This window comes from Idiotropiscis lumnitzeri, chromosome 8 (assembly GCF_059441095.1).
Source record: "Idiotropiscis lumnitzeri isolate Australia: NSW breed Sydney's pygmy pipehorse chromosome 8, RoL_Ilum_1.0, whole genome shotgun sequence".
In the NCBI taxonomy this organism is placed as follows: Eukaryota; Metazoa; Chordata; class Actinopteri; order Syngnathiformes; family Syngnathidae; genus Idiotropiscis; species Idiotropiscis lumnitzeri.
In genome coordinates, this window is record NC_142398.1 from 17,122,550 (window position 1) to 17,148,278 (window position 25,729).

The 25,729-nt window shown below is 40.6% G+C and overlaps 3 protein-coding genes across 3 annotated transcripts in view; 1 reads left to right on the plus strand and 2 right to left on the minus strand.

Annotated features, from left to right (window-relative positions):
* Positions 1–8,125, minus strand: part of helz (helicase with zinc finger) — a 29,607-nt gene extending 21,482 nt beyond the window's left edge. The window contains exons 1-10 of the mRNA XM_088302689.1: positions 8,059–8,125; positions 3,856–4,086; positions 3,005–3,041; positions 2,366–2,490; positions 1,912–1,968; positions 1,720–1,771; positions 1,544–1,619; positions 1,206–1,404; positions 723–830; positions 25–166 (exon numbers count right to left, since the gene is read on the minus strand). Of these exons, the coding sequence (XP_088158815.1) occupies positions 25–166; positions 723–830; positions 1,206–1,404; positions 1,544–1,619; positions 1,720–1,771; positions 1,912–1,968; positions 2,366–2,490; positions 3,005–3,041; positions 3,856–4,068 (1,009 nt within the window). The 5' untranslated portion in view covers positions 4,069–4,086; positions 8,059–8,125. The remainder of the gene's footprint in view (positions 1–24; positions 167–722; positions 831–1,205; positions 1,405–1,543; positions 1,620–1,719; positions 1,772–1,911; positions 1,969–2,365; positions 2,491–3,004; positions 3,042–3,855; positions 4,087–8,058) is intronic.
* Positions 8,126–8,955: 830 nt separating this feature from the next.
* Positions 8,956–13,307, minus strand: psmd12 (proteasome 26S subunit, non-ATPase 12). Its single transcript, XM_088303844.1, has 11 exons — positions 13,089–13,307; positions 12,663–12,722; positions 12,352–12,480; positions 12,075–12,182; positions 11,865–11,969; positions 11,586–11,735; positions 11,196–11,330; positions 10,992–11,104; positions 9,988–10,162; positions 9,651–9,728; positions 8,956–9,437 (listed from the first exon to the last, which is right to left on the minus strand). Exons 1-11 carry the CDS (start codon positions 13,194–13,196, stop codon positions 9,228–9,230), a joined length of 1,371 nt encoding a protein of 456 aa, XP_088159970.1. The 5' UTR covers positions 13,197–13,307; the 3' UTR covers positions 8,956–9,227.
* A 2,851-nt stretch (positions 13,308–16,158) lies between these two features.
* LOC148332443 (cytoplasmic phosphatidylinositol transfer protein 1-like) overlaps positions 16,159–25,729 on the plus strand; it is a 38,148-nt gene continuing 28,577 nt past the window's right edge. The window contains exon 1 of the mRNA XM_088302929.1: positions 16,159–16,462. Within this exon, the coding sequence (XP_088159055.1) occupies positions 16,415–16,462 (48 nt within the window). The 5' untranslated portion in view covers positions 16,159–16,414. The remainder of the gene's footprint in view (positions 16,463–25,729) is intronic.

Here is a 25,729-nt window from a genome sequence, read left to right on the forward strand (position 1 = left end):
GATATCATATATCAAATGACATACCTATTGTTTCTTTTTGTGGAGTCCACTCTTGAGAGCCAGCAGACACGGTTTGTATCTGCTCCCCAGTAGAGACTCCTGTGATGGAAAAGTGGGGTCTGTGGGCATCGTAGAGCAGGGCTATGCGATATAGCTTTCTAGGAGGCTGCTCAAAGACACACGGGAAAAAAATTGTTTAGAACAGAAAATACTTTGCATTTTTATTACATTTCCCTTCTAAACTTGCAATGCTAAAATTCAGAAATATGCATGTGCTGGTTAACAATATTTGTACCGCTAGTATGAAAACATTAATAATAATAATAATAATATTCCCTTTATTAGTCCCACAATGGGGAAATTCGACATTCGAACCCAGGCCTCCTGGGGAGACTGGGTCCTGAACGCGGCGCCTTAGACCACTCGGCCATCCTAAGTTCAATTTGTTGGGCAGTATATGGATGTTCTTTTAGGCAGTTGTCAACATATTACGAGGGAGTGCACAGTAATGACGTGAGTGGGGAGTGTGCAGTGTTTTTTGGCTGGAGTTAACAAAGTGGTTGTGTTAAGTTGTTGAGTGTGACACGTTGACAAAACAACTTTAACTTGTTCTATTATTGGAGATTCACATTTGCATGAGATTCAAGATAATGACAAAAATAAAATAAAATCCGGCACAAACCAAATTCGGATTGTTGCCAACAAACCATCTTTCTTCCTACCTTGCAAAGCAGTGAGAAGGTCCAAGAATGGAAGGATTTTTTGGTGGTGACGGTGAGAGAGAGGCTTGTGCTGGTTTCAACGTTGACGCCTTCTAAACAGTCACTAAGCTGCAAAGAGGGAAAAAAATTTATTTTGTATTTTGAAAACCCTGACACGTAGACAAGTCAGTTCTACAAATAAATGAATGCAGACTTAGGACAAGTCATTCTCTATGAAGCTCGCATTGGGAATGAAGATTAGAAGGGTTAAAAGTGCGTCATACCACCGGTATTAACACATTTATTTGTCATGCATGTTTGACATATCATAGCCTGTGGTCGGTTTGTTGGAAACAAAAGCCAGCTATCCATCATAAGGCAATAAATTCAAATCTGAAGGTGAAGCTATTCACCATAAAAGACAGCATGATGCACCTTCACTCGGCACGTAACATCATGTCTAAAGTACGATATCTTGTGTTGTCTATCAAGTGAGTCACATACCACTTTCTCCGGGGAGAGAGAATTCATCCACTTCTCTATTAGTGTCTCCATGTAATTTTCAGTGAAATGCTTGCTCTCCTGCTGTTGTTTGAGTCGGATGAGGCGGGATGCGTAGCGTTTCTGCCATTCCATCAGCTCCTCCTGCGAGTGGGCCGACGTACACTGGGCCCCGTACCGACACAGGCCCTGCTCCAAGTACCTAAAGGAGAGGGGAAAAGTGTGGTTGGATGATGATAGTTCTCTGGAAGTTATTTGTTGTTTTTAATCCTCAATTAAAAACATCATATGCTCTCATTAATGTGACACTGGTCTGACAGATTTTTTTTTTTTTTTTTTACCTTTTACAGAGGGTGTACTCCTCACTGCTAGTAACTCCCCGAGGAGGGGGCCTGAACTGCCAGCCATCTTGGACCTCTGTCAGTGCACACAAAGTCAAACAGTCAATGAGGCTGAATCAAAACGTTTTTAGCACACCTCAAAGTTGGGTGCAAAGCGGTGACAGATTTTTGCCTACCCTCCTCCTGGTCATCTGTGTATTCTGGTGCCATGTCACACTTCTTTATAGCCTGGTGGAGAAAAAGATGCGGATGAATATTGTGTCATGGCTACTAGCCAGTCTGACCAGTGGAATAATTAAAACCTGCCTAAGAGGCGTGAACAAAAAAGGATCTAAGCATAACAGTGTGGTGTATGATGACTTACTGACCTCGATTTCTGAAAACAGAATTTTTAATCTGGATATGTCTTTTGCAACAATGCCATTCTGTAAAAGAAGATGGAGAAGGGACATTACATAACAACAATAAATTACAACATTAATTTGTGATGAGATATTTTTAAGGAAACAGTTTGGTTTTAGAGAGGACTGAAAAAAGTGAATCGTGTTACAGCAATGATCAAATATTTTAATATTTACATGAGTCCACGACCTTATGAGACGGAATGAAAAAGTCCAAATGAATCACAATCTGATCTGACAAAAGTAAATCCCCAGATGCCAACACCTCAATTATTATTCGATTTTAATGTTTTCATGATCGAGCGAATCCTAAATCGAAATCACACTTTCAATTAGTCGTCCAGTCCTAATTTGTAGTACACATTTATCCTGGCCTAAGATGGCTCTGGACATTCACGTCAATACTGTTCATTCAACATACCATTGGCTCTCCAAACAAGGTTTTAGACAGGATGTTGGTAACATCCTGCAGGCTGCCATCCAACTGCATGGAACTCAAGCTGGCTTGGAGCAAACCGTCTCCCCCCATCCTATCTTCTGCCAGGACTAGGTTAGAAAGAAAAGCAAGAACATGGGGTCTCAGTCACTAATAATGTACAATGTCAATACTCTGCACACAAAAAAATAAAATGTTTCAGCCATATCTCCCGTCCCTATTTTCCAAGTTCCTATTATCATGCTTATGCAAACAGTTTAATTGGTTTTAATTTGTTAAAATTTATTTTGAACAAATATACATACTTTTTCATTTTTATTTCGTACTTTTGTGAGTTTATTACAAGTATATTTCAAACTCAGAGGGTTGGGTTTTTTCGGGGGGGGGGGGGACTTTAACTCTGTCATTTAATTGCAATGTCATGCATCAAAAGTATTAGTAGTGGTATCAGTTACAGGGTATTGGTGATTACTTAAGTGTTGATTTCTTATACTCATATCGGTCTGAAAAAAAAATGATATTGAACATCTCAACTTCATTGTTATATTAATTAAATGTTAATGTCTCAATCATTACAGCCTTTCGACTCAATGTAAATTTGGAATTCCGGAACAAAATGCTTACCATGTTTGCAGTCTTGATCCGCTTCATCATATTTTTTCTGTTGCAAAAGAAAGAAGAAATTTAACACCTGCAACAAATATTCTCTGGACATGGACCTGGGGTCAAACACTCGCAACGGACTTGCTTCCACTATCACCATCCAATTTAAGTAATTTCCATAATTATGCAGCACATTGGTCCCCAAATGGGCTGCGGACCACTTTGGACCAGACTGTTGCGGGTCATACAGACAAAAGAAAAAAAAAAAAAAAAAAAAAACATACCACGTACGACACCTCCTCTGCATATGTGGCGAGCGGCTCTTGATAAAGCGTTATGGTGAGGTACATACGTCCATACACTTGTTCTGTGGTGTTTTATATTGGCACATTTCAGTAGGGCCCTGCTAATATAGTTGCATAATATGGCTTCACGTTTCTATTTACAAAATGGCCCAGTTTATGTGTTGCTCGCATGCACGTTATAGTTGTTCTGCGGTGTCTGTTGCGTTACCAGAGTGACCATATTACGCCATATTTTTGGGGTTAATGGCTCCTTGTCGTACTTAACGGGGTACGTAACCATCTTCGGCAACATGCAAAACGCATTGCTATAAATTCAGAAATCGTTGTATCCCTGCGGCAGCAGGCAGAAAACCATTGCATGCGTCGGCAGAAGTCCGCCTCCGCACCCTTCATCATCCAATCACAAATGTTTGATGTGCTAGCCTAAAAGAACACTCTCCCACTGTGCTGTCCCGGCTTTAACTATCAATGAAATGATGAAAAAAAAAAAAAAAAAGAAATAACAGGCTTTGGTTCATTAATTGACTCTTTGTGTATGGCAAGACATTGGAACAGCATCGTACTCACCAACTGAAGAAAGGCAGCGATGCGGTAAAGCAAGGCGCGGCTGCGGAGGCTTCCGGAAGGCGGGTTCGGTGAGAGGAGGACGCCCGTGGATTGGACTTGTGGATCTAGGACCGCCAAGGTGTCTGTGCTGTGACTGACTACCGCCTCATACTCCCGCCTGACTAACGATCTGCTGGCTTCTTCACATGATTTCTCCGCTCTCCTGTCCGCCATGACTCAGGGACAAAACGTCTGGGAGAAAAAAAATACATTCAAATCAGCAGTGGCACACGTGCACAGATATTTGTGGCCTGTACAGATGGGTATCCATCACATTTGAACCCGTTTGGTTGCGATAACTGGTACCTGAAAATCTATACCAGTACAACGGTACCAATTTTCAGTACTTTTTTGATGTTTTGGTAATAAATGTTAATGTATTTGTCAGGTTTAAATGCCCTGACGCTTTGTGGGAGAGCTGTTACTAAAGATGGCTGAGGCCAGAAAGAATCAGGCAAGGTTGTTCTTTTTCCGGTCGCGGCAGGGAGAGAGAGGGACAGAGAGCAAGCAGCTCACCTGTACGCAACCCAGCTCCGTGGGTCTCTCTGGCCTCCCGCCCCGCCGCCTCCGCTTTTATTAAAGCTTGAAGCAGACTCATAACGAAACAGAAACTCACTCATCATGGCTTAACAGACAACGAAAGTAAGATAACAGAAACTTAACTCATAACAAAAGTTAGATTAGACAACAGACACTTAACTCTAGAGCAAAAATATGGGCGTGTGTGCGTGTGCAATCATTAATACAATTAGTGTATAAAAACATGATTAGAAATACACAAACTGATTACATAAGGTTACTTGAGGTTAAGATGGTCTTCAGTTTATCTTACATTATTTCACAATAAAATGTCAACATCATCGAACTCATTTGCATAAAATATCTGAAATGTTATCATTAATGGGTTTGACATGAATGCATCTATGATTAGACTTCTTTGGGAGACATTTCGTGTTGCGTCCAGTGCAATGCAGGTTGGCACCCCCGCAAGTAAAAATACACAATTTGTGATCAAATGGACACTTTATCTCTTTTCATACCATGATAAGGAGGGTACAATATGCCCTACAGGAGGAAAAAAAAACACTGAGCTCACAAATTGGCAGCCTTGAACTGAATCCTAGTAACTTTTACTTGTACAATATTTGCACTTACCCCTTAGAGAACAGTTTAAATGAAAACAGATTTTTTTTTTTTTTCAAACAGTTTGGCAGTTCATTAAGATGAAACTGAGTTTCTGAAACAGAAAACATATCCTAAGGGGTCTCAACGCAAATTTTTTTTTAATATAATGGTTACCGTAGACATGCTTCTACAAGTAATTATAGTTGTGACGAATTAATCTTTTCAGAATCGATATACTGATTATTCCATCGCTGGTAGGGATGAGTCTGAATTTCCAGGTAGCCATCAAGCTATGCCCATAACCAGAAAAAAAAAACATCTTTGAAAAATTGTAATTTGGGTAACCATGTCTTTGGCGTGTGCATGTTTATTTAATTTTCTTTGGCTCTAATTTTCTTCGGCACAGAATTTCTTACTTTTTCATCTGCAGTTAAAAATGTTGGATTCATGAGAATAGTTTTTCTTTTTGCAGTTTTATAGTATTTGTAGTGCAACTTTGCATTTAGTACAGTTTTTTTGTTCAAATGAGCTAAACATTTACAGCTAAAAATGTTGAGGCCTCATTATCGCCTTAAATTTATGGTGGGAGGAGTTCGGTGAGGCCATGGAAAACGACTTCCAGACGTCGTCGAGGAAATTCTGGTCCACCATCTCAGGAGGGGAAAGCAGTGCATCATTGACACTGTTTATAGTGGAGATGGGATGTTGCGAGTCGGTGGGGAGAACACTTCAAAGACCGCCTCAATTCCACCGAAACGCCTTCCAATGAGGAAGCAGAGCCTGAGGACTCTGAGGTGGGCTCTCCTATCTCTGGCGGTTAAAAAGCTCTTTCGTGACAAGCCCCTAGGGGTGGATAAGACCCGTCCTGGTTGACATGCCTCTACAACTTTGCGTGGACATCGCGGAGTACAGTGCCTCTGGATTGCCAGACAGGGGTGGCAGTTCTCCTTTTTAAGAAAGGGGAAGAGATGGTATGTCCTAACGACAGAGGAATCACACTCCTCAGCCTCCAGTCCTAGAAGTGGTGAACACTATATTGTTATGTTATTTTACAGTGACAAAATGAGCAGAAGAGGATGCTACAGATAACCGTGAGTGGCTAACCGCTACGCTAGCACATACATTACATGTACAATGCTACTGAAGGTACTTTGTTGGATGCCATTTGCGAAGGTAGCAAAGCTAAAGTGCTATGATTGATTTTAGTCAATTTGTTTTGATAATGTAAAAATCTAAAAATTTACACAGTTCATTGAAAGCGATTCATTTCGATTATTAAAAAACAAGAATGAGAAATGCTACGCTCTAATTTTGTGTAGGTCTATCAAAGGATTTTGTAATGATTTATCTTGTTTTAAGCAATACAACAATAAAACTGATTTATAATTACTAAGCATTTTCTACACAGTGTGAAGATTGCTCCCCCCTCCCTTTAGATTCGAAATGATCTTGGTTTCTGAACCGTGAGCGGTTTGGTGGGGAGCCGAAACCCAGGACAAAGACAATGGACAGGACTGCGGTGTGGCCACCCAGGGCATCTGCCCTGAGGATATCAAAATTCAAATTTATTCCTCTCATTGACACATATGAAAACAAAAGGTAAACATTAACACAGGGATGTGCCTGTGTTCCAATACAGTCAGAGAACCTCCTAATATCCAATAGTATTCTTAACACAAACAATTTTCATTGCCGTCTCGATGTGGCGAATGCTAATACAGTTGTGACCAGAGTTTTCACCATTTCTGGCTCTGACCATCATTGGAGGAGTGTATCGCCGCATCTTATTTGGCTATCGGCGCATCTTATTTTGCGCCTTCACAGACGGTATGTTTACACCAATAGCCCGTTTTTGTTGAATGGAGAATGTCAGCGGGAATGAATTGTCTGCGATGGTAAGGCTGCAAGGAGCAGCACCACGAGGAGCTTCACCACCCCTCAAAACAACTTATCAAATGCCACATAGAGCATATATGGAGAAAGATGAGAGCAGGCGTTAAAAAGTCAAGCGAAGACAAAATGGGGAAGGAGAATTGAACAAATCTTTCTGTAAGTGCGTCACTTGCCAATGGATGAAATTTAATTGTTAGAACCTACAGCAGTTTACTTTTAAGCTCAATGAAGCACACGTGACTGACATGATGTATGCTGTGATCCAGGCAGTCAATAGAGACTTGAGGCTTGCTCCGCTGACGTCTTCTAACAGCTTCAAATATGCTCAATTTGATGGGATGTTATGTTTGGTCTGGTTTTGTGATGGATGTGTATAACAATTTATTGCAGCTGCACGTGTTGTTAAAGTGTTATAGAAATAAAGTTGCGTTTTAAGACGGTGCAACTGGTACGGCAACAAATATTTTGGTGGGAGGATTCCAATGTTGTGTGTGAAACTCGCTTGAAAGGAAAAAAAACAGCACTGCACTGGTTGAAGTAACGGATCAGCGATCTTATTAGGAAAATAAAATAATAATTTCCAAATAGGTCTCGGTTTGACAGAATTGTGCGACGCCGTTTTAAAACTAGCCGACATATCTGATCTAATCGAGAAGATCGGTAACGTTTATGCTTAAGAGGTGGCCGGGCAAGGGCTTACTTTTCTCTTTGGTGAGGAAAACTTGTTTTGACTATGACAAACGGTGACGTTTCAAAGCCTCGAAAATATCTCTATTGCACCGCGTTTCCACAGGCACAACTGCAATGCCGTTTAACAAGGGAACGCAGCGCTTGCAGTTTGCTCGCTTGACAAAACATGCATCTTGGCAGCACAAAGCTTGAAAGCTCGAATAAAGAGCAGCAGGCTGCTGGGTTAACGTTAGCAAGCTAGTTTGGCTAGCTCGGTTCGCCGTAACAAAACGGGTTCGGGCCTGTGATTCCGCTACGGTATATTGGCGCATATATTCCATATGACATCGCCCTGATGTTTACGCATAAAATCCAAGCATGCTTTATTTTCCTAACGCTCCGCATAGGTAATTATTGACATCAGCCTCCAAATAAAAAAGAAAATGAAAGGTTTGAAAATGGGAAGTCAACACTTACCTAGCTTTACTTTCTACGCCATCTTGGATCTACTTGTCAGACTCGCGCGAAGGATCATGGGATCAAATCATCTGAAGGTTGAAGGGAGTGCTTGCGTGTTTTGTTCTGTGACATTCATTTGTTCAAAAAGTCAAGTCTTACCGTGGGATTTGCCTTCTTGTCCGAAGAAAAATATATCGACAATATCAACAGTGTTCATGTAAAATATTTGGTCATAGAAAAGTAAAATAGGACCCGGTAGGTGGGTTGGCAGCAATATTGAGGGGAGAAAAAAATTCAATGTATCCATGACGTTAAAGGTCAACAGGTGAGCTTTAAACTATCACTGCTGATGTTGAGCAACCTCGACTGGTCCCAAGCCCGTCGCTAGGAATGTTTTCATATTCTATAGCGCCAGTTCTCATAATTTGCTCCCAATTAGTCAATCCCAACCACTGTACCGTGCATCAATTGTGTCACAAGAATTTTTCCAATTTCATTTCACTGGTAGAAAAACAATTCCATACAAGACAATTCTAAGTACATTTTTCTTCATCCATCACTGTCAGTGACATAATGTGACAAGCAGAACAATTAAATGCGCTTCCTGACCTGCTGCCATTCTTGTACAAACAAGATAGCAATGTGTTGGTTGCCATACTGTAAACAAATTTCAGAGTAAATTAAGACAAGATCATCATTTTATCTACTTTTTGCACCAGTTCTCAAGTGTAAAATATGTGACTAGCTCCAGCAGTTGAAAAATGCAGCTCCTGATGTGTTCTTGTCTGCCATTGTTTGCACAAACATATTTTTGGATGCAACTGGAATATTCATGAAAGCTCAATTGATTATGTTGTTAGTACCTTGCTCATTCGTATTGTAATGTTTGTCATTAATTACTATATTAGACATTCGTTACACAAATGGGAGTTTATTATTCTGAGGTTGTATTTTTTTCAACAGTTAAATGGTCAGCCTCTAACAATGCAAGATGAAGTTACCGTATAGCAAGAAGATGTGACAGGAGTATACAACGGCCCTTCATCAATTTTTAATGGACAAAACAACTGCACACAGCTGTGCTGCTGTGTTTGAACTGTGAATCTTTTGTAGGCCAACATATTGTGTGTTCAAAAAAAAAATCATCAGAAGGAGGGAAAGCACGAGAAATAAAAAAAAAAAAAATTTCACTGCAGGTTGTGGATCATTTCCTCCTTGGCGATGAGATGTGTGGTTTTGTTGACCAGTGACATGAGGGAGTTAAGTTTTTGTGACCAGTCATTGAGGAGGTCATTGGGATCTTTGGGCCTCTGGAAGTTGATGATTCCGGCAAGACGGTCCACTTTGGCGTAGATGGTCTTGTTCACGACAAGGCTGGAGAGAAACTCCTCGGATTCCTGAAGAATATAAGACGTCAACTTTTTCCTCACAGCATTTTTTCAAACTTGGTAAGACTGTGTCCTTAATTCTAAAATTTAAACAAGGATCACACTTTGCATCATGCATTAAAATTGTCATTTACATTCAAAAAAAGCATGCGACAAGTGGCCGACTGGGCGGACATGTTTGCAACCCCAAAAGATGCCCCGCCCACATTATGCAGTCCTTACATCGATGGAGAGGTCAAGGAGCCCAGCCATCCTCTTCATTGTAATCCTGGTGTAATATTTGGCCATTATTCTTATGTTCTGCGGAAAAGAAGAGACATTTGTTAAATACACGTGTATCACAATCAACAATATGTATTTTATGCTGATGTGTGTTTTAATAAGTTTATAACTGGTAAAACATTGTGGAAGGGGTGATATTTTCACCAATTTCGGGTGGGTCTGGAATATATGTCTCTCAAACTTGGGCGGTTGTATTTAAAGGCTAATGGGTCATGTGAGGGTTGCTAAAAGCATTGCTGTCCATGTCACATATTCAACCACTGAGTCCTCAACTTACATGCTCCACCACTCTATTTTTCAGATCCTTCCACCGCTTCTCCCCCTCTTCAGAATACAAAAAGACATCTGTAGCGGGGCTCGCGGGTGAGCCCTCTCGCAGCTCCTTGCCATAATCTTCCACAATTGCAGCCCAGCGCATAAGTTCCATGGTGGTGAATTGCTTTAGAAGCTCCCTGGAGATTGAGTACAAGTTGATGGATCACAGATATCACATTGTACTACTGAGGACAGACAAGTATTCAGCAGTCGAGTTGATTTTTCTGTCGACTACAATTCAAAACGCTTCCACATTTTGTGTTTGGGAAGTAAAACAAAAATCGCCATGTACATCATTATTCATTGCCTTTGCTCAATATTTGTTGCTGCACATTTGCACGTTTTTTTTTAATTGTGCCCACTCCCTTTTTGTAGCACCTCCCAATTTGCATCAGGTTTAATGAGGAGCATCACTGCATAGCCAATGTCAGTATCTCCCTGCAGGACGTGATGGATGGTAATTTTAAGGAGATGCTTCCCAATGTCTTCCATTTACAGAAGATGGAGGCCTCTGTGATTGTTAGAACCCAGAAAGCATCAGATTTATTTCTGTACCCTTCCTCAGAGCTGTGCCTCAACATATCCTACCTCAGAGGTCCACGTTTGACTTGCTGCATGGTTTCCTTTCTGTCATGCACTGTCAATTATGGGACCTCACATAAACAGGTATCTCCCAATCCAAATCTTTTCCCATCAAGTGATTTTACCATTGACTTATACTACAAATAAATTGCAGAAACACGCCAAGGATAATCAGTGAAAAGAGGATTGACCTAAGATTAATTTGAATTTCAAGGTAAAGATTATGAACACTGATGTCCAATGATGTTAATTTCTTATTCCGAATAAATTCTAACGAATTTCATCATCTTCTATTTCAGTAAAAGGCTGCAATATAAAAATGTGCAAAAAAAATTAAGTGTTCTGAATACTTCCTGAATGGAGTGTGCAAGTCAAGACACTTACTTGTATTTGGGAATCTCTTCCAATTTCTTATCTGCACTGATTCTGTGTACGAGGTCCGACTGTTCATTATCATATGGGGCGAGAATCACATAAAGCACGACACTCTTCAGGGCCTAAAACACACGATCATTTTGTGCACACATTAGTTCATGAGGACAATTAATCAGCTAATGGGAGAAATCGTGTTTAATGTAACAGATATACCTGCTGCCACTTGCTGCTGTCTTCCAAGATGCACGGGGTGTCATATATGGCCCGATAGTGTTTGCAGATAGACAAGTAGGACCCCTCATGCTGGTCCACCTGTATCATCAGGTTGTAGTACTTCAGCTTCAGTTCCTAAATTGTTCATAGGGAAGATAGTTTTCATTTCATCCGTAACATTTGTTCAGTACTTTTGCTCATTATGGTTGTAGTTTAGTTGGAGCCTATCAGAGTTGACGTTGAGCAATAGACAAGGAACACATCGATTAGTCGCTAGTCAATCAAATCCGTCTTAAAATGTGCAAAAGAAGAAAAAAACACTTTCACTCATTCTTTCTACTGGACAACAATAAAACATTGTTAAATCTCTAATTGTGTGAAGTGTCTTACCTCACTGCCCTCCTCTTGGAAGAATTTGGTGTTTATCTTTTTGCTAATGATTTGCGTGCGAATGTAATCCTTGACAGCAACACAAAGCCTCATCTGTTCCAAGATGAACTCCACCTTTTCTTTTTTCTCCATTGAGCCATATGTTTCTACCTGAGGTAAAAAAGAAAAACACACTCTGATCAGGACCATAAATGGTTACGTATTTTGTTTGCAGGACCAAAATAAATTTAGCAACAACCACCATAGAAGCCCAATCCAGTTATTACCATAGTCCCTTACCTGCAGCTCCTGAAGAATGGATGCCGCCTCTTTTACGTCTCCACTTTGTTCCTTGATATTTGCCAAGGTCTTTGTGAGCCTGGCACGCTCAATCTCGACATAGATCTGCAAAGGAAACAAAATGCAAAACTTAAAAGAAGCAAAGTTCTTAACTAACATAAACATAACCTGAAATTGGGTCTTTTACCCAAATACAGACACATAGCAAACCTTTCCAGCAGTCACTGTGCGAAGCGTGTCGATGAGCCGCAGCTTGATGGACAAATCCGTCACAGAATCGACATACTTGTAACATTCTTGCACCATTTTTGCAACAGCCTAATAAGAGAAACAGTGCAACACATAAGCATTTTTAATACAAACTTAATAAACACTATGAGCACTAAACATTAAACGATATCTGGAAAAACTTCAGAAAACTTTAGGAAAAGAAATATTGACTGACTGACTGGTAGAAAGGGACTTTGATGGAAAAATCATGTCTGACCTGTTTCAGCTGACTCCTCCTCTTGGAAAGTAGCATAATGTTTTCGTTCAGGGCATCCCAGTCTTTTGCTGCATAACACATCTGGACCACAGCAACAAGGATTCTCGACGTGGACACCATGTCAGATGCCTTTGCAGAGAGTAATTTAAACGGAAAAAAAAAGAAATTTCTTCATCTATCAGCACCAAATCACCCAATAAAATATCAAATGAATATGCCAATGACTAAATGTATCCAAAACCCCCCAAATTTATGTTATAAGTACTAGCCAGCGAATTACAACAATAAAAACACAGTTAATGATGACTTACCGTTCTTGTTTGCTTCTCCAATGACAACATGCTTTCAACTGCTTCTTGCAGCTTCCCTTCCTGATGAATAAAATATATGGAATTTATATCACACGCTTCCATACTTTTAAAATTTGCCACACTTTGCGAAACATAATCTTTTACTCGAGTAAATAAGATTGATGACTGATGATCACTGCACGGAGAGCTAAGTATGTTAGCATGCTAGTAGGCTTAATTACACCAACAAACTCACTAAAGTGTCAGGGAGTGAAACTGAAGGATATGTTGAAGCTCAACATTCTAGTGTCTACAAGCTTTTTATTCCAACACATTTGTCTCAATTAGTAAGGTAGTATTTTTCAGGCGTGTAGCATTAGCTCAAATGCTAGAAGACTATTTGACACCATGACTCAGCCGGCGGTGGCCTCTTTCACGACCACTTACTTTAGCCATTTTCTCGCATTCCGGGAGACGTTGATCGACAGTTGAACTGTAGTCGATCTCCATCTTTACAATCTTTCCATCGGATCTTTCGGATCGTTCTTCTGCCATGTTTACGACGTCCAGGTAACTATAATGCACAATGGGTTTATTGCTCGTCAGGCTACCACAAGTATGTTGCCTGTCAAATGAACGCAACTCGGAATTGACCAATCAGTTACGAGCGCCTGAAAGGTGTCCAGCACGCCTGAAGGACCCTGGAAGGACTCATATTGGTGCCTTGTTAGCATGCCTGATGGGGTATTAGTCATCCATGCGAATACTTACGCGTGTGCATGGGATGTTAAAGATTTTACGATAAATAGACAGCTGATTAGCACTTAGAGCGTTCGGACATTCACACTGATACGACTTGGGTGTGGGTGTGTTCGGAGAGCCTGAGTGCGCACTGGCTCACGGTCGTGTTTCCAGTCTGCAGACGGAGCGCCGTGTGCGCTCACCGTTCGCCAAGTCGTTTTTTTTTGTGCTCAAGGAATAAACAACCGGCAAATTTAATTAACGCTCTGAGTTTCCGAACCGTCGGTGAGAACCAGTGCGTGCTTGGACCCCATTTACAAACGCGCCCTTAGCTGGGAAGTAAAATAATGTGAACTTGTACATTAACCTGTACAAATCTAGTTTATATTTCCAAATAAAAAATGAATTATTCCCACTCTCCCATTACTATATACGAAAAAATGTAGTTTGGATTTTTGTCTGTTTGAATAAAGATTGCGGAGATTTGGGGGCCCATGTTTAATTTTTACAACGGATAGCTGGAGCAGCACATTTGTAGATGAGAAAAAAAAAACAAAAGCAGCTAAAATGTGTTAGTTAATTATCCACCCATCCTTCCATCTATCCACTCATTCATGCATTATCCAACCCTTTTATCCTCAAGAAGGTCATGTGCTTGAAATCTGAAAATTGAAATGAAAAATTAGAATCTAGTTTAAAACAGTACAATTATTAAAATATACAACCACAACTTTGTGAATGGACAAAATTTTGGGCATGAATGACTCAAGCATGCAATTTCTAATATGTACCAGTAGAGGTCTCTTGTAGCTTTCACTGGTTGCAACAGTACCACGGGCCATAAAATGATTTTAAAGGGGTCAGCAATTTCCCCGCTTGTGGCACAAACAGCCCCGAAGGCTTGAGCAATATTTGAATCCCAAACATAAACATTGAAGGCTTAAAAAAGCTAAACATGGCCTGCATGCAAGGCCATATCAAAATAGGGCAATGACTATGTGTCATCTACAGGCCTTTACATTAACTGTGTTGATTATACTCTGAGAAGAATTCAGATACATTATAAATAGCCAACCTTAATAAAGTGGGAAGAAACAAATACGTGACCTATATCACAATTGTCAACAGGTCTATTATTTTCACTGAAATGGGTTCTGAAAATAACAGCTTAATATTTGTAATACTAAAATCCAAAGGTATTTATTTAGCATAAATTTTCCGAGGTGGTGGTGTGATTCTCTGCTGTGAAACAAAACAAAGGTCTTTCACAGTTTACAGATTTGCTTTTCATGTATCACGCCTTTTGCGTGAAATCACAGCTGAGATGACATCATAGTTTAATCAGTTTTTTAATAAAGGAGACCTTATTGAAATTGTTGCGTCATCTACAGGCCTTTACCATTAAAGTTTCTGTGAAATACAGAAAGCTTTATACTTCAAAAGCTGTCAGAGTAAATGTTTCTTATGCCACGCATTAGATCATCATTAGAAACATAATGAAATCTCTGTTTGGTCACCCAGTCAGCTCACATCAAATCATGTCTCCTTTCTATATGGCCAACGGCACTTCACAAAAGCCACAGTATGTGAACACCAAAAACCTGGTTGTCTCGCTGGAGCATCTTCAACTGAATCGCCAAAGTCAAACACAAGAAGTAATAATTATTTGGCGCGCTTTCAAATGAAAAATCTGCAATCAAATCTGAATCAAAGTAGTTATGACACTAGTGCACCATCATGTCGGCAGTGTTGGGCAGCAGTGATGCTGTTTCGTCTAGCTTTTCAGGTGTGAAGCTACTTTCGAATTTTTTGTTCCACAGACACTTGTGAATTTATGTACCTATTTACCTACTAATGCCTGCCTAGACAGTGCCCGTGAATTTCGCAGAGACGTATGGGGGTCACCAAGATGGTGCCTATGGGCACCAGATAGCTCCCAAGGACCGCATGAGTAGTTTGCAGGCCTGTTTTAAAAATAGCTTACCAGTGATGGGACGTTGTGTTTTTCTAGGTCGTTTGAAAACATAAACATTGGAAGACTTATCAGTGGTTCTTATTCATATTTATTGATCCGTCTCTTCTTATAAATGATTATTATTAATTAATAATAACATAATAATCAAATTATTAAAGAAAGAGAAAATGTACCTCAATAATATTAACAGTTGAGTGAGTTGATTTTTTGGGGGAAAAAATGAACAAAATTAGTTCCTGCACTTAATGTTGGATTCTTGCTCTGCATTTTTGTGCCATCCTTGAATGGTGATTTTTATGCAAATGAGCCGTTAGCACTGGAATAAAAAAATACAGGATGGGGTTATTTAGTTGTTCGTTTCAAACCTTTTGTTGTTGTGTTTGTAGCTGATTTTTATACATAAATACTTTTTATACATATATTTATGAACTACAAGATAATGTATTTTGTCAATGTTAAAATTAGAATATTTGTCATACACCTGGTTAGGAAGTTTATGGTCCTACATGAGTCCCCCTAAGTAGCACTGATGGAAAATTTGAGGCCCCCTTTAGTATTTAAGGGGCCCAACCCTGCTGTTGAGTGTAAACCAGCCCACACATTGGAACCAGTGACAGGCTGGGCTAATTGGAGACTATTGTATGAGTTTGAAATGACATCATCGAGAACAATGTACTGTAGATGGTCCTTAATTTTATTTTATTTGTGTTTGTTTTTTAGGCGAAAACTCGTTTCGCTCTTATTTTGAAGCAAAGATGCTTCCTATTTCCGGTTATGCTTAGTGCGAGCTTGTTGCTAACTCCTGACTCTTGAGCTTTAAAGGAGGGGACAAATCCTCCAAACTGAGCTGGTTTGACGTTGTAACGTTCCGCTAGCGGACACTCGCTTCGCTGGTTCGGATGAGCGAACTTCGTAAATCGAGCCTTACTTGGAAACCGTCCTCTCGTATTCGGTAAGACGAAGCGAAGGAGTTTTGTATTTCTTTTTGTGGAACGTACATCCCGGTGAGGAGGGAGCGTTGTGAGACACGTTCTCGGCAGCACGCAGCACGGGGAAGATGTTACTGAAGGAGTACAGGATATGCATGCCGCTCACTGTGGAGGAGGTGAGTTCTATGCATTTGTGGCGTTATTATGCTCGTATGGAAGCTAAGTGTCGTTCAGCAAACTCTGTTAGCTAACTTGGATAGTGTGTGTGTATGTGTGTGCGCGCGCGCGCTCGTGGGCTTAAGTTCATTCGTGACACCCACATATCAACAGCACGCACTCATGTCATATATTATTTTATTTGATGTATATGTAGGTATTTATTCGCGCTGCGCGATTTTAATCAAATGGAAAATCACCCGCTGGTTTTCATGGGACAAGTCTATTGAAGCTCCACCAGTGTTTTTTGAAGAAGAGTTAGGTTTTGCCTCGATACGGTTCTCCTATTGGATGGCGATGTGCATTTCTAGTTGCATCTGACTGATCAGTCTTTAAAATGTATCCAGTTCCGTATGAAACTTATTGCATGTCTACACGTATTTCGCACGGCAGTATCGTGCGTCGATATGTTTCCGATATATTGTGCAGCCCTAGTATTTGTGTGAAATGTTGCTGTTCATTGCATATTTTTATTTTAATGCATTGACAAATTTTATCAATGTATTTCTCTTAACTGTGTGTGCGTACGAGAATTTATTTTTGTGTTCACTTTGTGGTGCCTCTCTCGCTTTAACTTTTGCATGGAGGCGTGCACGTATACTTACGCAACTGTTTTCATGTAGTATGAGGACCTACATCTCGCTGCTCGCTGCCCCCATCATCGGTCGAGGGAGGGGGGTCACAGCGCTGTGCAGATACTTTGAATGTCCTTGCTAGACCGTTCTTGAAGCTCAGTTTCAGTTACTAAAATAAGAGTACTGTACAATGAATTTAGGAATAAGACTTTTGACTTCAGTGTCACACAATTCGCATTGCATTTTTCTTTTCCCACTATTATTGCGGTTGTAAGCGTACAATTCTACGTTTTTCCAGTGCGAGTAAGATGCAGGTGATGGAATGACTTGTGCCTTTTCACTGTCTGTGATTCTCGGTCGACCCATGGTGTGTCTCTTTTTTGCGGTGCTTTAGCTTTGGTGATGAAGACGTGAAGAGTAACTCTTCATCTGATGGCAGTGATTTGTATGGCTTGTGTTTTGGTATTTCTTTTTTTTTTTTGGAATGGAAAATATTGCTAAAATTAAAATTTTCGGGAAGATGCTTAGCAAGAATTGTCAATACTAAACCATGGCCCTGTTCATCATTGCTGCCAATAAGCGTTTCAATCTCATCAAACAAAAAAGTAAAAAAAAATATTCACAATCCATTTCAGCAGCTCTCATTTTTACTTGATTAAATCACAGTATGTTATAAAGATGAATTCTTACCCTGTGTATCAGAGTTCACTCTTTCCCACATGTTTGTGTAACCTTTTCAAACATGATGCACCGTCTCTCATATGGCCTCGGTCCAGTGTACTCAATGGTTGCCTATTTTTGGCCCCTGAACTGTTACAGCACTTTACAATATCTGTTTAGCATGCAGGAAACCAGCCCTGTTCATGGTCTATGCGCCGCTTGTCATGTGGCAGGTAACACCTATCCAGCCATCGATTTTCGAAGTCGCTTCTCCGCATAAGGGTCGCGGGGGTGCTGGAGCCTATCCCAGCTGTCTTTGGGCAGGAGGCGGGGTACACCCTGAACCGGTTGCCAGCCAATCGCAGGGCCCACAGAGACAAACAACCATCTGCGCTCACACTCACACCTAGGGTGTTCAATCAACCCACCATGCATGTTTTTGGAATGTGGGAGGAAAGCGGAGTACCCGTAGAAAACCCACGCTGGCATGGGGAGAACATGCAAACTCCAGACAGGAAGGCCGAAGTTTTTGTTGGATCAGTACTTGTAAATTGGGGCTTTTCCTTGCCCACCATACGCAGACAGCCGGTAGAAACCCCCCAAAGTTATTCATCCACCCATCATCTGCACCGTGGGTGTGCTGCAGCCCATCCCAGCTAACTTCAGGCGTTTCGTCGGGAAAAATATGTTCGTCTTTATAAAGTAGGTGCCTTAAATATTTAGCATTTTTGTGTCCTTTTTTTTTGTATATTTGTTTTTCGAGTGGACCATTTCACCTGGATTGTGAACGGGCAGAGGTGTCAGGAACTGAATTTTGGTTCCCTCGACGGCATTGTGGAAATACATTTCTGTTTCTCAGCAGTCATTTCACACATCGCTATAATTAGTTTGACCTCACTGTGATATTGCACCGGCATGCAAGCTTTTTTTTAGTGCACACATACATGCATGCAGAGTTGAGATGTACAGCCACACACCTGAGTGACGGACGTCTCCCATTGTGCGCGTTAAGATTTTTCTATCAGGTCTAAAATTAGAAGCGGACGATAATTGCTCTCCTGCACTCGCTTGCACAACACCTTTTCTCGCCCTCAATTGTCCTCATGCTGTTGCTGGTCGTTCATTGTTGAGCATTTTTGTATTTTGAAGCCTCAGTGCTTCCCTGTCATAGGCGTTTGTCGACACCATCTGGCGCAAGGGAACCTTAACGGGATAAACGGAGCATTCTGGAGGCAGTCATGCTTACTTTGATAGAAAGAGTGAGTCCATCCAAAATGAGTCCAAAATGAGTCCATCGAGCGTGTGTTTCCTCTCGTGGCTTTTCAGTGAATTGTGCAATTTGACGGGTCTCACCAATGCCGGCGAGGTGCCTGCACGTCTGTCATGAGGAATTTTACGGTGAGCCATAAGACCTTTGCTCTTGTGACCATCTTCCTGTTGTCATGAATTGCTGCTAAGAAAAGAGTTTCCTTCGTGATGCAAGTCAAACCTCACATGCTGAAAGACCCAATAATGACATAATTACAAAACTTGTACGTGACCCAATGAAAAGTTTGGTGTTACTAACCTGTGAGAAGTATTGAGGTGTTTTCACACTGCACTTAGTTTGCATAGTACGTATCCACCACTGGGTAGAGCTCAGAATGAAGAAGGTAGGACACCGGCACAGTGCAGGTGTGCCAATGTTTGGTATTTGTTGCTAAGTGACTAAACAAAATATTTTTCCAGCCTGGTACCTTTTCTCACTGGTTTGGACATAAATTAAGCCGCAGCTCGGCAACAATGGATTTGTCAATGTTTCAATGGAACGCCCGAGCTTTTCTGATGATGATCATCATAATGATGAGGAGGAGGAGGAGACAAACAACAGCTAAAGAAGGACATGGGTCCATCACATCCTAAATGGCACAGCCAAATTTCAGGGAGTTGAGGCTTGCAGACTTAAATGTGCACCAACACCCAATAGTTGAACAATAATTATCCTGTGGAATTACAGTTAATTAGCTAATAATAAATTGAACTTGCTTATTTTGCTCCATGGAAGAAAAAAAAACTATTTTCGTCTGAGGCACATGTTAAATATCGCAATATTGACATCGCTATATATGTCACATCACAGATCGCATGTTTTTCCAATATCGTGGAGCCCTAATTTTAACACAGCATATTAGTTAAAAATTCATAACAAATTCACACATTTTCTCCCACTTGCAACTAACCTAGCACATCCAACATCATGACGATCTACTTTGGAATCAAGTTTGTTAGGTGTTGGGAAGACGCAGGAGAAAATGTATACACAAGCATGGCCATGAGATGATGTCAGATTTGCTGTTCCGTCGTAGCAATCTTTTAGTCCTTCACAACGGCCAGGTGGTTGCCGGTCTTCTAAACTTATGTTGTTGTATGCACGGGTCAGTGGCGTAAAAAAGGTTGGGGAAAACTTCTATAGACTATATACTCTCTATATTCGCTCCTACACTGTCGCAAACAGACTTCTGCATTTCCACAACCCGTTCCTCCCTTACACATCTGCACAACAACCGCAAATGGCTCAGACAGTTTCATTGGTTCAGTGTCATGTGTTCGGTAATTTCATTGGTCGGATGGGACGAGATGTTAAATCTAATGGCGGCTTGCAGCTAATCATTAAAAATTCATAAACATACCGCATAACATTAAGAACGGTTCAAAAAGTGGTGAAAGAATTAGCGGTTTATAGTCCGGAAAGTGCGATACATCTAAAATGGATGGAGGCAGCTAACGAGGGAACAGCGGGGTTATCTCTTACTCCACTTGCAAGGAAAAGTCCGATAAAGCTACCGCGCGTCTTACTGTAATTTCCCTTTCGTGACCAAATGAACCAGGATCGAGACAAAGAGGCCACTTCTTGTGTTTGTTCTTATCACGGCAGCACAGATGTCATGCCATCTCTTGTGTCTTTAAAGTTTCCTGCCTGTCCGAGTCGAGAGGAAGGAAGGCGGCTTGAGTGTCAGATGCAATGATGTAAAAACAAAGTGACTGAAGCTGACTGTTAAGGGGTCAAGCTCCACAAATGAAGGAGTTAGGAATTAGAAAATTGTGCGAGATATTTTGATGAATTTTCTCAAAGTTCTGAGCTAATACCAAATGTTTGTTTGTGTGTGCGTGCGTTTGTGTGTTTTAGTCAGACAAGGTCATGTCTCTGTCTGTATATTGTCCGGAAATGAGGTCCCAGTTGGCGTTATGACACTGTTGCATCATCACAATTGCAGATGTCGGACAGACTTTCGGAATGAACGGTGTTTATTCAAGTAGAACTGTAAATACCGAAGAAAGCAGTTAGCGATGTCAGATTGAATGAGGTCTTCTTTCATCCATCTGTCTTTTTTTGGTGGTGCTATGTTACTTTTTTAGTCAAGACATGTTGATGTTGGACTGCAATCTAAATCAACTGAAGAAATAAGGCAAATTTGTTCACATGGATTTATTTTTGTGACTCATCACTTGTTGCTAATAAGAGAGGTTTATGTTTTATTCTGACAATTTCCAGAGCTGGTCGCTTGACCCTTTTTTGCCTCAACCCTCTGACCTTATTCATAAAAACTGTCGAACCCGACCACGTTCCGTCCCCCGTGCCCCAAAAATGGGCGTCCGGCCGGGCCTGTGGGCCGGACCGTTCTGAACCCGGTACGAACTGCCCAGCACCATATTGGAAATGATTATCAATAGACTTTCCACTTCAGAATGTGCTGTACTTTTTACATGAAATGTTGTTACGCTGTAATAACATCAGACATGATTTTTTTTTTTTTGGGTGCTGTTATGTTACTCATGCTCAAGATCAGAACCTTCTGATTTGGAAAAATTAACTGTTTTGCATTTATTTATTGTTTTTTTTTTTTTGGAAATATTTTTTTAACTCTTTTTTTTTTACGCTATTGAGGATAACTTAACTAATTTTTTTGCGGGGCCAGCTCTCTGCATCTGCTGCTCCACCCAACTGCGCTTGGAAAGAATGAGAAAGGGGATGCGTCACTCTAGATGTAGTACCACTGCGCCTTTTCTTGCTCCAGCTGCTTTCACTTACACCTCCCAGTCTTCAGCTGACATGCTTATTTGCACGCTCGCCCTCAAAATGCTGACATCATGCAAAACTACCATAGCTGCCTTTAGTCAGCATACAGTATGCCTCCAGCAGCATCAATGCTGTCACGTTCACCCAAAATGATGAATAGTATTTTCATTTTGGTTTTGTGAAAATACAACAATAGGCTGCTTCTGCGTTAGTCTTTTTAATGCAAGAAAAGAATCGTTTTTAAAAGCACTCGTTTTCAAGTAGGCCTTAAATTGAAACGGTTGTTGAAGGTCAACTTGTTAATGTGCTGCTTGATAAGTAGCTCTTTGCAACATCGTAACCAAATTTACACTGCCTTTAAATGTCATCCCCCCCCCCACGCTTGTTATCGGGGTCACTATTCTGTTGACATGGCACTGACAGAGTGGGGGTGATTACCTATCTTCTAAGGTAGTATCAGGCCTGTGAGGGAATGCTGAGCGAAGCTATGAAATAACACACTCGACACTTCTTGTGTGAAAGATTTCGCAAATGGATCAAACCTTTGATTTGTTAAAGAAGAGAACCCATGTCAATAACTTGACCATTATGAATTTACTCTGATTGAAACGAATATTAACTTACGCATGTCCAAGGCACCCATCCGTCATTTTTTTCAAAGATTTCGCTTTTTAATTTTTTTAAATTATTTTTTTTTATTAATTAAGTAAGTAATTAATTTAATTGATTATTTATTTATTTATTTATTATTATTATTTGTACACCTGTGCCCGTGTATGCCAGTTTTTGATAAGTGACACCGCAGGACTGATTAGACAAAATGTATCTCTCGCAATTTCATATGTCCCTCGCTTGCCAAAGAATACTTACAAGTTAACATCTAAAGCCTCATTTGGCTTTTGCGACGCAACTCTATCTCACAACTTGCATGTTGGACAGACTGCTGATGTTGTTGTTGTTTTGAAAATGCATGCACCAAGAAGTGTTTGTCTTCACGCAGCTGGCACATCGTCATGCAGTCAACACCTGATCCGGACACCTCGTGGTGGCACTGTAACAAGATTACAAGTGTCATTTTTGCCTGTGGAGGATTATCTGTCATTGATATCCATGGAAGCACTCATGTTTTTCCATACATGATGTCATCACTCACGAATGGCATTGACAATTTGAAACCTTTAATGAAACATGAACGTATCTCTTGCTTCAGGCGATCAGAAGTGGACGCTAAGATTCAAGATTAGTTTTAAAGAGATTTTTTTTACATGTATTTTTATCTACATGGTGAGAGCAAGGGGTTGGTGAAGGGCAATAAAATTCCATCAATTTCATCTTCTACCACTTCTTCTGGTCAGGATCACAACTGAGCATGATTCTATCTCACTTTGGGTGAAAGGCAGACTTCACCCTGTCACGGTTTCCAGTCAATCCCGGGGCACATTTGAACAAAAAACATTCACACTGAAAAGGGACAATTTAGAATAATTAATATTGTCTACACTGAAGGATCTGTCTTGAGATTAAAAACTCAGAACCTCTTGACATGCTCCAAAGCTTTAACGTGTTGTGAATCACCAAAGTTTTTTTTTAAATAAACATGTGCTTAAAAAGATTTAAACTAAGTCAAGTTTTGGAGTTTTTATTTTGCTGAATTTTGACACCATTTATCCCTTTTTTTTAAACAAATAAATGTCGGCTTCAAAGTTCGGTTATCGGCCACCATGATTACTAATAATCTGTATCGGTATCGGTTTCAGCCCTGGAAAAAGCTCTATCACTAATTCAAACATAAACAACACTATATGGAGACACCAACAATTAAATATAAACAGAGGGCCCCAAACCCCTTTAGTTTCAAAAGTGTTTGATGCACTTTCCATCCAAACTCATCCAACCTCTCACATTAGAGGAGTAAAGATTTTAGATACAGACCATCTAACTTCTATGTATTAGGCTGCAACAACTTTTTCCACTCGGTGCATTTTTTTCCCCCCACCACCCCACATGGTCAGATTCCTCCCATTCACTGAAAGGGTTGTTTAGGAAATGGGCTGTTTGCTTCTTTGGTGTCATGGTGAGGTGCAAGGCTTTTTGACATCTGGTCTACAAGACAATGCTGTGATTCAATCAAAATCCCATTTACTGCTATTTGCTCCTGCGGAGGAAACCATCACGTGTTGTGATGGCCCATTATCCAACCATTCTCATTTCCTTTATGTGCGCGTGCTTGTGTGTTTATGTTCCCGTGTGCTTTACGATTGTTTAATAACACAAAAGCAACATGAGAGTTTTGCACATATCCAACAATGAAGGCAGAAGGCTTTGTTGGCTGCGGAGCAAAATGTGTCTCTCGGCTCGAAACTGTTAGGAATATGCTCGCAAATGTGCTCAACTTTTCATTGTGTGCCGGTAAAAATTTTCATCCGGTCGCACGAGAGCGAGTGCATGTTTTAATGCTCGACTGCTACTTGGGAGTTGCTTAATACAGCAAAGGCGATTGGAGCGCCTGTGTGTCAGTTAAAATGTGCACACGAGGCGCCTCTCTGTGACGCACATCGGATTATTAAATCCTTCCTGTATTAAATAAATAAATAAATGACTAAATATCCAAGTCTGGATGTGTACTTTGCCACATTAACGGCCATCTAACTTAACTAGCATTATTTTTTTCATAACTGACATTTTGAGCAGGCTTCCCATTCAGTTCGCTTCACTTCACTAAAGCGCGTCACATGACCCGCTCTGCATTTTGCAAGGGAGAACTGCCCGCTTGTCGATTTTTCTTTCAGTGTTCATGTGGAATTATAAATGCTATACTATATGAAATGTGTCACACTCACATGGTAAAGAGATGAAGACAGGAGTTTATGAAGTTTGATGCGAGGTGAATGCTCTTCGCAGTAGTACTTGACATTACAGTAATTTGATTTGCTACCCTGAGCTAAGTACCAAGGAGCAGTTTAAGAAGAAACACTTAGTACGGGCTTTTCTTAAGCTCGTTGAGCAGAGTGGAGAGAGCGACCAATGGACTTGGGAAATGATTCTGTGCAAACTATGGAGGCACTTTGCCCTGAAACACATTTTCTAATGCAGCGATATTTGGAGCGCCGAGTGCTGACTGATCGGATGAAGAGGGTATCCTTATATGTGGGGCGTTTTTATGTACACTCACACCGATCTGATTAGCAATAGGTCAAATGTTTAGCCCCCCCCACCCCCCATACTAAAAAATACTAAAATCATATTAAATCAATATTAAGATGAGTAGGAGTTTAATGTAAGTGGATGATTGTATCAGACTGAACAAAAGACGTGCATAGTTTCAAGAAGATGCCCTCCACAAGCAGCACATGCTTTATAAACTCTTTGAACACTCCATCCTGTTCTCATTTCATGAATTATTGAACAGATTCCCGTCAAAAGCAGCAGAGGTATTAACACAATAAACTGGGTTAAAAACATCATTGAAAGTTTGCATCCTTTGGTCCTCTGCTCCACTGAATTCCTTGCTTTTATGTAGGATGTTGTTGCACATTTCAGTGTCATGATTCCTTTATGTACGTTGCAGACGGTACCTTCAAGTGTGGCGTTTGCAAGTCTCCCCCCCCTCCAGATACTGCAAAGAATGTGCCCTTTGTAACCCATCTTTCTTCAAGTGACTGACTCAGTAAATTCCTCTGAGCTCTTTGTGGCACTTTGGTGTTACCCACTCTCTATTTCCAGCCGATTCTCACAAGTCTCCTGAGACTTATCTCAAATGACTGCAGTTTGTTGATGACTTTGGCAACCACTTAGGGAATGGAATCCCTCAACTTTGCTTTTGCCATAACATTTCTTCTTATCTTTCATGGTATACTCCTCCCTACTGATATGCGTTCACTTGGCTTGTCATCATTTGTGTTCACTGCTGACTCTGACCTTCAGTTTACATTAGC